Raw genomic sequence first — 11,833 nt, forward strand, 5'->3', positions numbered from 1 at the left:
ATAATAGAACAATAATAATATAATTGATGTGGTTAAATATAAAGGCATGCGTCAATTAAAATAAAGGAAAGAACAAGCTCATTGATTAATTAGAAGGAACGTTGTGGAAGTGGTGCATAAATGTTAACATTAACAATAATTCCTTATTGTTAAAATACTTTACGTGATGTATGAAACTAACAGTCTTTGTTTAGATATTGAATACAAATCAATGAAATGAAGCAAAAGCAACAATGTTTGTTGTAGACAGTGAAGAATGCTATTGGCAAGATAACAGTGGACAGAGAGGACGTGACAGAAAAAGGTTTAGAGGACATGGTGGACGACCATTTAGGGTGAGAAAAGTGAGAGTGACGTTGATGAGGAAGAACCTCAAGTAAAAGTGTACTTATGTGAAAGACTGCATGATTACCCACAAATTAGCCTAACCATATTTGTCAAAAAGGAAAACCTGCACATGAGGTTGTTAACAGAGTTTATGATTGGAATCCAAAATAAAAGTGTGAATACTGCACAGCTCAATGACGGTGTGAAAGAGAATAGCTCTGAACTGGACAACCCAGACTGTGCCCACAGCCCACCTTAGAGGAAGGCAACAATCAGCAACAGCGTGCTTTAGGTTTGGCAGAGCGACGCAGCCCATACTGCACGGCTGAGGCCACAGAGCAGCTGACTGTCCACAGAATGATTCTGATGGGGCAAAGTGATGGGCGAGAGGTCGATGGGGTACCAGTACCAGTGTAGATAACACTGAGGAGGGAGGTGAATGCACTGACACACACACACACACACACACACACACACACACACACACACACACACACACACACACACACACACACACACACACACACACACACACTGATAATGTTACAGCAAACTGCAATGAAGAACGCTTGCAACGCTTAGATTCAGAAATGATTTGACAATGTTTGTCAAATGTAGAAAAAAAACAACAACAAACTTTATAAGTCATGTCAGAGACAATATTAGACTAATACACTCAGACCTGATGCAGAACAAGGAATAGCACTTGTCATAGACTCTCTGTTAAGAAGTTGTGGTACCTAATCCCTACATTCTGTTTAATAATTTACACCCAGATAAGCAGATCTTCTCAGTTATAGATATTAGTAATGCCTTTTGTAGCATCCCAGTTCACCCAGGTTCACAATTTTGGTTTGCGCTTACTTACAAAGGTCAGCGATGCACGTACACCAGGCTACAATAAGGTTATTGTAAAAGCCCGACTAGTTCCTCAGTGTATGCCAGCAAATCTTGCTAAAATTACACCCCCACACAGTAGTCAGATATTACTGTACGCAGATGATGTTCTGGTGGCGTCACAGACTGAAGAAGAATGCAGGAAAGATACTGTACTGTAGCACTTCTTTCGGCCTGAGAACAGTCACAAGGTCAGTAAAAGCAAACTGCAACTGTTGAAGAAAGAACTTAAATATTTAGAACAAAGTGGACAAAAATTGATCCAAATAGAGTTTTCAAAAGTAGAGAACCTAGACCAGATTTACAGGACAACCCAATACCTGGTTCTGTGTTTGTCTTTGTGGATGGACCAAGCACAAAGTCTGAAACTAGAAAAACGCAGAGTGGCTGAGCGGTTCTGACTGATAGTGAGCCCTTGAAAGCAGAACCACTACCCCCACACTACAGAGCACAAGCAGCAGGAATAATTGCACTGACAGAGACATTCAAGCTCAGGTCAGATAGTTACCATCTATACTGATAGCAGATACGCACAATGAACTATTCATATATTTACCAGTCAATGGGAAAATACAGGCATGATGACATCAACGGGAAAGACTACCATGCAGGTGATTTAATGAAAAATTTGTTAAAAGCGGTACAACTACCAGCAAAAATAGCCATTTGATGCACTGCACTCTCAAAAGTGAAAAAAAAAATGGACTCAAAGGACAAACTGCTGAAAAGTTATTACTATGTTTGACGAGGGGAACCTGTCCTACTGTACCAACATCCTTCTATAAAGGAGCAGAAATATTGAGACGTGGGCCTTGCCATGTCTCAACGGGGGGGATGGTATGGATAAAAAACAAATACTATACTGCTTATGCATTTACAAATTATTCTAAAAAATTTGTTCCTGATGCATCACATGCGCTAAATATAAACCTCAAGGAAATATTTGACAAACCAATTCAACAACCCTTCCAATGCCTTCCTTATGTCAAAGGTGTAAAAACATCACAAGAAATGTTTTTCTGAAAATGCTTTTTTCAGCAGCATTTAGAGCACTGGTCGTCTCAACGGCAGTGAAGAAACCAGCGGTACCTTCTCTCACTTAAGGGGACATTCTCATAAGGAGATACTATGAGGGGACACTGTCCAGCCATGGGAGTTGTACTAACTCCCCTTGTACTGTTGATTGATGCTAAGTCACTCCCTGACCTCATCGAGGATGAGGAGAGACCTACTGACCAGTATCACACTAATTTGTGGTATTGTTAAATGAAGACAGACCACTCTTAACTTTACTGGTTCAGTGTGTCTCTTATTATGATGGTCCTGATTTCATGGGGACCCTCCCACAGTCTGATATCAACTATTTTTGTAGGCACACAATCTATGTGCATCTTCCACCCAATTGGGTAGGACGCAGTGCTCCTGTTTATGTTTCAGATGGCTCCTACGTGATAACACCACAGCAGACGACTTCCAAGCGACAGCGAGAGATCGACCTGAAGGAAAGTGATCGGATCTGGGGATCAGACGTTCCCATGGACAAGAAGCTCTGGACTACAGGCCAGAAAGTGGCACTATCCCTATTTCCATGGTTGGGGGTAGGAACAAACATGCTAAGAGCTGAAACCATAAATTACTGAATGACTCAACAGGCACTCCGTGACCTACAGCACATATCCAATGTGCAGGCGGCTGACGTAATGAAGGACAAAACCTGGTCTCATTGGTTTAGGTCTGGCACAAGGACTGACATTCTGAAGATCTTTGGACCGGTTCTCATGTTTCTCCTGGTTCTGATACTGATTGTGTTATGCGTAATTCCCTGTTTGAGGGCCATGATCATCAGGCTGGTGAATCAAGGCCTTCTCAGGGTGTGCGCAGTCATGCACTCTCAACAAATACACTATACACCTTTGAAGCTTGATAACTGTAAAGTGAACCTCCACGATGTCGACGGAAATGGACGCTAAGCTGTAAATATTGTGCTTCTGTGCTTTTGACCCTGCCTACGATGTTGTAACATTTATTCCATGTTTTATGATGACTGCGCTGAAAATCAAAAGACGTTGTGCTGTTCTGATGTATGCATGATTGTTTAATGAATGTTTCAATGTTAAACAGGAGGGAAAACAGGAGGAAAAATGCTGCATTTAATCATTGAAACATATTTTGCTGAAGCCTTGTTAGCTGTGCTATAGCCTTGAAGTTTTCTCCCTTCTGCTCTGCTAGAAATAGGGAGTACCGGTGTGTAGCATCCTTATCTGATGAGCCCAATGCTTGCTTTGTGCAGGAAATATTTCCCACGTACTGTGTGACTATGCACCTCCCAGAATGGAATACATATTAGGAGCTGAATCCCTGTCTTCTCTTCAGTGAGAGGAAGTTGCCTTTGCTGTAAACTGCTCACTCCTTGCAAATAAAATCCTGAAGAAGCTCTCAACTGATTGTGTCTGCTTTATTTAAGATTTACAAAGGGAACTAACAATTTCCCTAACACCTGCAGCCAGTTAATATAAAGTCAGATGCAAATTCACTGAGCTGCAGAAGATTCAGCAGAGAAGAAAAATGCAGTTGGATGAGTTTTAGCACTTCTGGTGAGATTCTCCTGAATTTCTCACCGTGTCTCCCTCTGGTGGATGCTGTGGAGCATTGAGTTGTCTTTGCTCCAGAGGTTTCTGTACAGTTTTTACAGCATAACTGCTATTTCCACTCAAGAGCTATAATCTGCTATGTATGCTCTTTTCATATCCCAAACAAGAATCAGATGAGTTTCATAGTTGTTCAAGCATTTCTAGTTTGAAACTCCTGAAGTTTCTCACAGTGTCTCCCTCTGGTGGATGATGTGGAGTATTGTGTTGTCTTTGCTCCAGAGGTTTTTGTACAGAGTTGAGGTGTTTCCTGTCACTGTGGGCCTCAGAGCACAGTAGTACACAGCAGAGTCAGACACTTGAAGCTTCTGGATCTTCAGAGGAACTGATTTTCCTTCAATTGCAGCATCAAATCGTTCTTTTGGAAACTCTGGCGCGTTGTCCACTGATTTTGAGAGACACTTTAACATGTACTTTGGAGAATCATGTACTTCTTGTTTGTACCAGAACAATGTGGGACCAGTGTAACTCGTCTCAAATGTACAGTTGAGCGTAAGAGCGTCTCCTTCAGTAGCAGTGACGTCTCCTGTTGTCTGGATCACTCTGTCTTCTCCTTTACACTCTGGGGAAGAACCGAACATGAGGAAGAGACGATCAATAAAGATGATTAAAGGAGAACAATCAGTGGGTTTAATCACTTACTGAGACACAAACATGTCAAATGTAACAATCAAACCTGTTTATGCTCAGAACTCAGTTCATGACTTTACATATAACTATCAACTCTTGTTAGTTTCTGTCTCACCGTAGCAAAGAGCAGCCAGAATAATCCACAGCCAATGATCCATCTCTACAACAAGGTTGAAGTCAAGAGGAGAAAGAGGCTGATGTTCAACATTCAGTCTGAGAATTGTTCTGTTCAGTGCAGCAGTTATGACTGACACAGTGGTTGAACAGTGCAGAGGTCGTGCAGCTCCTACTGGATGACGTGTCCCTCTGGTGGATGCTGTGGAGCATTGTGTTGTCTTTGCTCCAGAGCGTGCTCCAGTGTGATGAATGATGATCACTGACTGTGTATCAAACCGTGTTGAATGTAGACGTTTGTCTTTCTTCTACATTCAGTCACAGCTCAGCTCCTCCCTGAATCTGTCTCCTTTCATGTGTGTGTTTTCACTTCTCTTTGTTCCACTACCTCCAGATTCAGACAGCAAATAGCTGTTTAAGATTCAAGATTCAAGATTCAAAAAATTGTATTATTCCCAGAGGGGAACTATTTGGCACACTTTGATCGCTGTCACGGTTGGAGGTACACAGAAGAACACAAGAAGGTAGGGAGGAAAAAAAAAGAATGCTAACACATCTACACACACACACATCTAACTACTAACTAAAGTTTTATTATACATGTTATTGCAGGGATGAAGATCAACCCTCACAGACAGAGGAGGAGTTGTACAGGCTGATGGCACCGGTAGGAAGGTCCTCCGGTGGCATTCTGTGGAGAACCTAATACTGATCAGCATGTTGCTGAAGGTGCTCTTCTGTCCAGCCACACACTGTGTGGGGGTGGAGGTGTTGTCTAAGATGGAGAGGAGTTGGACCAGCATCCTCCTCTCAGCTACAGCATGTAGGGGGTCCAGCTCCACCCCCAGAACAGAACCAGCCCTCCTGATGATTTGTCCTGTTACTGACTGCTACATTCATGCTGCTGCCCCACAGACCACAGCCTAAAACACTGGACCCACAGACTCATAGAATATTACTAATACCTGATACTCAGTGACATCACTACCCTGGATACATCCTACAATAGCAGAGTCAGTTGGACAAGTTTACACAATGTTTATATCAGGAATTTTAATCTCAGGTCATAGTTTGTAGAGAGAAAGGCTTTCAAAGGCTTTGTGCAACCATTCATGGAGTCAAATAATAAAAGACTGGACGACCTGACCAGAGAAGTGTTGGAATTAAAAACGAGTATGCAGTTTACCCAGCAAGATGAGGATCAAATCAAACCAGCCATGGGAGAACAGAAAGAACAAAGTAAGGAAATGAGGGCTGATGTTTACAATACTTGTAAGAGTCTGTTAACAATAACAGATAAAATAGAGTACTTGGAAGCACAGTCCACAAGAAATGAAGGAGACAGCTGGAGAAAGCTGGACGGAAGCTGGACGGAAGCGGAGCATAAGGTTGTCACGTCTTGGGTCAACGTCCGCTATTATTGTGAAAGGACTTCCGGTTTACGTTATGTCACAGCTGTTCCATGCCTTTACCGGTCATTACCCACACCTGCAGCGCATCAGTAATCTGTCACCTTGTATTTAGGCACCACCTCTCACCCCAGTACCTTGCCAGATTGTTCCGTTACATTCACCACATTCCAGCGTTCTGATTCCTAGCCCAGCCTTGTTATCTTGTACCTTGTTTTTTGACCACCGACCCCAATCCTGTCTAGCCCTTGTCGGTTTTGTACGCCTTGGCCTCTGATCCTCTCATTTAACGACCTTGCTTGCTTACCTGATGACGACCCTGCCTCTGACGGAACGGTACTATAATCCTGAGCCTTGTTAACGAACCTTGCTTACTCTGGGTTCCTGAATAAACTCTCATTTACCATCTTCAAGCGTGTCTTTGCTGTGCATGTGGGTCCGTCATCTACTGTACACCGTCCTGACAAAGGTGAAGGAAATAGTGAAGGATAAATTGCAAATTCAACATGATATTGAGATGGAGCGGGCTCACAGAGTAGGGCAACCTTCAGATCGTGGACCGAGGGCGGTGTTGGTAAAGATGATGAAAGAGAAAGATAAGCCACACATACTGCAACAAGCGAAGAAGCTTAAAGAATCTAACATCTACATAAATGACTACACGGAGCTGAAGGTGAAGAAGAAGGAAAGGAGTTGATGCCGGAGCTAAGGGAGGCCAGGGAGAGGGGAGACATCGCGTTCCTGTGGTATGACGGATTGGTGACCCGACCTCGGAACGTGGACCCACAACCCAAGACCAGTACCCCGAGGCAAGGAGAGTATAGAAGCAAACTGCCTGCTAAGTTTCATGAAACTGGTTCAGTGTTGGATTTGCCAAAATATAGACGCATGAAAACTGTCACTAATGAAGAAACATCAGTGGCTGTCCTCTTAGCAAGCAGTTTGCTAACTGTAGCGTGGGAGATGGGTGGTTTCATAGGGTTTCTTGCATTGAAATGTGCTGCAATGTCCCGGTTACTACACCAGATATCAACACAATTTCGATCCACTCATCACGTGTCAGCCTCTTCGACATGTCAATAGTTGTGAACAAAGAGAAACCTGTAAATAACTTATGAAAGCATGTAGTTACGTTAAAATCAAGCACACCATTGTTTTTCTTGTGAAATTACCAATGAGTTTGATTTGTCACATAACCCTCTTCCTCTTGGAAAGTTGGATCCAAAATGTCCGACTTCAAAATGGCCACCGTGGTCACCGCCCATCTTGAAAAGTTTGCCCCCTCACATATACTATTGTGCCACAATCGGGGCGTTAATATCACCAACCATTCCCATTTTATCAAGGTGTATCCATATAAATGGCCCACCCTGTAAAATGGATGAAGCAATAGACAGGTTAATAAATTCTTTGTGAATATTGGTCCTGGTTTAGCAAAAAAAATTGGTACAGACAAAACATATGATTCCATAAATAATAATACAATTGAACAATTGAAAGGAGCATGATTTCTATGTTTTTGAAACCTATGTTTCAACCTATGTTTAGCTGAAAAGGAAATTATAGAGATAGTGAACGAATGTGGTATCAAGGTATCTTCTAATAGTGATGGTATCACCATAACAGTTAAGTGGGTAATTGAGGTGATATGCAAACCACTAACTCATATATTTAACATGTGATTTTGAGTCGGGAAGTTCCCCATCAGAATGAAAACAGCAAAGGTTAATCCACTGTTATAAATCGGATGACAAGCACAACTTCACAAATTATATAGTCGAACAGATCAACATCATTGGATAATCCCTTTGGATAAAACTAAATTCATGGTATTTGGGAATCGTAGACTAGATAACAAACTTCAGTTGAAAACTGGGGGACCTAATATGGAAAGACTATATGAAATGAAATTTGTAGGTGTCATAATGGAGCATAACTGTTCTTGGAAATCTCATATCAGATATATATGAAACAACATGGCCAAGAATATATCTATATTGGCAATGGTTGGAAATATTCTGGACTGGAAAGCGCTACATATTCTCTATTGTTCACTGATTTTACCATACTTAGACTATTGAGCTGAAAACTGGGGAAACACACACCAAAGCACACTTGAACCATTAGATATATTACAAAAAAGAGCAATGAGAATCGTGCATAAGATGGGATATAGGGATCATACCAATGTAGCTTTCATACAGTCTAAGTTAGTAAAATTCTAACTTCTAAAGACTGCTGTGTTCGTGTATAAAGCCAGGAACAAATTATTACCTGGTGAAATTCAAAAGCTATTTAAAGAAAAAGCTGGGGGATATATGTAGCATCTGGGGATGTTGGTTTATTGTGTTGCCACAGGAAACAGTTTTGTAAATGGTATTGAAACTGGAGCTGCTGTAACTGGTAAATTCTACTGCTGCACGGTTGAACAGCACCACCCATACTGTAGCTCCACACCATCCTATCTAGCAGCAAAACGTGCTGATGCAGCTGCAGAGCTAGCAACAAAGGAAGCAGAGTACTTCTAGAAGAAAGGAAACAAAGAGAAAGGATAAAAACTCTGCAAAAACAACATGAAGAAGAGCTAGAAACCCAGCTGTCAGAGCTGGAACATCTACAAGCTGGAAGGACTGTGAAGGCAGCTAGAGCAAGATTAGAAGCCTACAGTAGAGAATTAGCCGAAAATGTCTGATGGTCAGCCAATCAAGGATGAACAGGTGAGCCCAAAGCCTATTCTTCAAACTCCTGCATCACCACCACCTGACAATGCTGTACTATCTGCACCACCTAATGCCATTCAGTTAGCACAGGTCATTCAGGATTCAATCTCAATGAACAGACTTCCCATGCCAGAGCCAACAGTGTTCACAGGTGAGCCAGTCCACTTTGTTGAATGGAAGGCCTTGTTTATGTCACTGATAGATCAAAAAAGCATCTCCTCTGCCGACAAATTCTACTATCTTAAACGATATGTTAGTGGCCAGGCCCGTAGATGCCTTGAAGGCACATTCTTTAGAAACGACGATGAAGCATATGAAGATGATTCTTCTGATTAGATTCTTTATGCTGTGATTTATTGGGAAAAAAAACAGAAAAGAGTGAGACTGAAATGTCTTCTAGTTGGATAAAACATTAGAAAATTTTAATAGTAAAATATACTAAGTCAAAAGTTTGCTATAGGTGGTGAGACAATTGTGGCGGAAATTTTCCATAAAGAAGCAGATGAGAGAGTTGTCCTTTTGTGCGACTTATTGAAATAATAAAGAAAGAATAAAAATAAAAATAATGAGGAAAGCAAATCAAAAAAAAGAAAACCAGCTGGGGAGATCAGTGCACACACCACGGAGGTATAATGCAAAGAGCCCACGATCCTCAAGTTGCTTCTGCCTTTTAGCTTCTCTGTCCAACAGAGTCTGGTGGAATGTCTTTCTAACCCAATCAAATTACATGCACCATCTCCTTCCTGTCACAGTGTGTGTGAAGATATTTACATTCTCACACCTGCATCGCTGACGTCCAACTATCTGTGAGAAAGGAGCACCAAGTCTCAACAGACAGAGACACAACTCCCCGACCTTGGGTTTGGGAGCTAGAGTTGAGAGTCTATCAGGCAGAGACAACCATTGAACAATGTAGGTCAAATGTCAAATGCATACAGTAGGACAACACATAAGATATTATTGCAGATCATAAGTCATAAATCATATAATAACTGCATAGAAGTAAGGAAGACACAATTTTTCCCATAACACTCCCCCCTTTTGATTACACATTAATCAAAAATTGTCAACACTACATTCTGTAATAAAAGACCCTTGCAAATGAACCAATAAGGGTATTAACTCATCAAGATTCAAAATACACCTTCACATAAAATGCAAGTAACTTAGGGACAAAAGGTTGGGAGCTGTTCTTGGTGGGTAGTTATACAACAATAACCGCTGTATTGGCATGTGAAGAAAATAAGCCAATAGTCATATTTGTATCAGATTATATTTTGTGATCAGATAGCCTAAGACCATCGTCAAAGACATTAAGTGAATTAGAGTTGGGATTTTTGAACATAGTGCATTGTGTCATTTGATACGAGAGTGTTGCTGAGGTCGCACGCATGATGAGACCTCTAACCAGTGGGATAACACAAAAACCAAACAAGAGATCACAGCCATCTCAATGATAAGGGAAACAGCTGCGGACATGAGAACAGATTTCCATTTTCCCGACATTTCGTCTAGCCAATTCCAAGAGAAAGAATCTATACCAGAGTTAGCTGAGACTCTGAAGGCCGTGGAGCGCCTTCGCCACAATACCATTAGAATCAGTGTTATTCAGGATGTAAGTACAACATGCGTCTCCAAACATAACACAAATTCCTCTTTTCTCTGCTAACAACGTGTCTACGGCCTTTCAATTGTAATGTAATAAAGACAATTAATGTATGATAGCCATAGGTTTCCGATGGGGTTCTGTTTCATATATTCTTAAGATAGATTTCATGCTTTCGGATCTTTAATTGTACATTTGCGTCTAGAGTGAATAGGAGATTCAGGGATTTAACCACAATGATGATGCATATTGCCACTTGTGTTGTCTGTCATCTGTAGATGAAGGATAAAACTAATTGAAGTAGTGAATAAAGTGATTGTCAAATTGACAAATTAAACACCAAATCAACTTTAAGATATTTAAACTCAGCGTTGTAAATTATGTGAAATTTTCTCATTCAAAAGTATTGTGTGAAGTTACATGGAAACATCTTATGATAAAGGCAATAATCCAAGTAACATAAAATGAAGTCTAAGTCTCCTCTAAGTCAGGTTGTGATCAGCTGATCACAGAGACACTTGGGATTTGTTATCACCGCCAGGTTTCCTCCCAATGTCGTCTGAATCACTGTCACTCCCGTGATGTGAAGAGTCTACACGTCGTCCAGCACTCAAGGCTGCTCGTGTGTGTGTTTTCTCAGGAACGTGTGTGTAGATGTATGGTCTGATAGTGTGATTCACCGGCGCAGCTTCAGGCGGCGCTTGGCTCACACCTTTAGCTGAATGGTCAACGCAGCCTTGCCTCAGTGCATGTGTGAGCACAGCGAGGGTCGTCCTTCTCAATTCTTTTCGTCAGTGGTGGTTTTCTCGTGTGGTGTAGATGGAGGGTCGTCTGTCGGATCCGGGACCTTCCTGCAGTGGCTGGAGTGGATCCAAGTCGCTCTTTCTGCGATCTTCACAGCCGTGTTGGTCGTCAGAAGGACTTGGAAGGGACCTTGCCACCGCTTTGAGTTCCAGTGCTTCCTGCGAAGCTCCTTAATGATCACCCAGTCTCCTGGTTGAATGATGTGCAGTGGTTCTGTCGCCTGTTTGGGCAGAGCCGCTTTCACCTGTTTGGAGATTTGGGACAGAACAGAGGATAAGTTCTTACAGTACTGTAGCATTGCGTCTTCGCACATTTCAGTAGGTGGTAAAATCCTAGTCTCGGTCTCAGGGTGGAGTCCCATCATAGGAGGTCTACCAAATAGGATCTCATACGGGCTGAGGTTTGTTCTCATCCTTCTCCTCATTCTCATGTATGAGAGCACAATGGGAGAAGCCTGAGTCCACTTGAGACCAGTCTCTGAGCAGCATTTAGCCAGTTTGTTTTTCAAAGTGCCATTCTCTCTCTCTACCGCCCCTCCGCTTTGAGGGTGGTAAGAGCAGTGCTTTCTGATGTCAATGTTCAGAAACTTTCCCACTTCCTCTAGGGCTTGGTTTGCAAAGTGTGAGCCGTTGTCACTGCTGATTTTAGATGGAATTCCCCATCTTGGAATTATTTCTG

At 41.9% G+C, this 11,833-nt stretch overlaps 1 gene segment (V, D, J or C); it reads right to left on the reverse strand.

The window, feature by feature from the left end:
- Positions 1-4,135: 4,135 nt before the first annotated feature.
- LOC114845001 (T cell receptor alpha variable 18-like) lies at positions 4,136-5,069 on the reverse strand (the record flags this gene model as incomplete). The annotated part of the segment is given in 2 exon segments: positions 4,136-4,434; positions 4,618-5,069. Coding segments are annotated over 2 exon segments (342 nt in total), but the record flags the coding sequence as incomplete, so codon positions are not given.
- Between the last annotated feature and the right edge of the window lie 6,764 nt (positions 5,070-11,833).

This window comes from Betta splendens, chromosome 17, assembly GCF_900634795.4.
Source record: "Betta splendens chromosome 17, fBetSpl5.4, whole genome shotgun sequence".
Classification (NCBI taxonomy): Eukaryota; Metazoa; Chordata; class Actinopteri; order Anabantiformes; family Osphronemidae; genus Betta; species Betta splendens.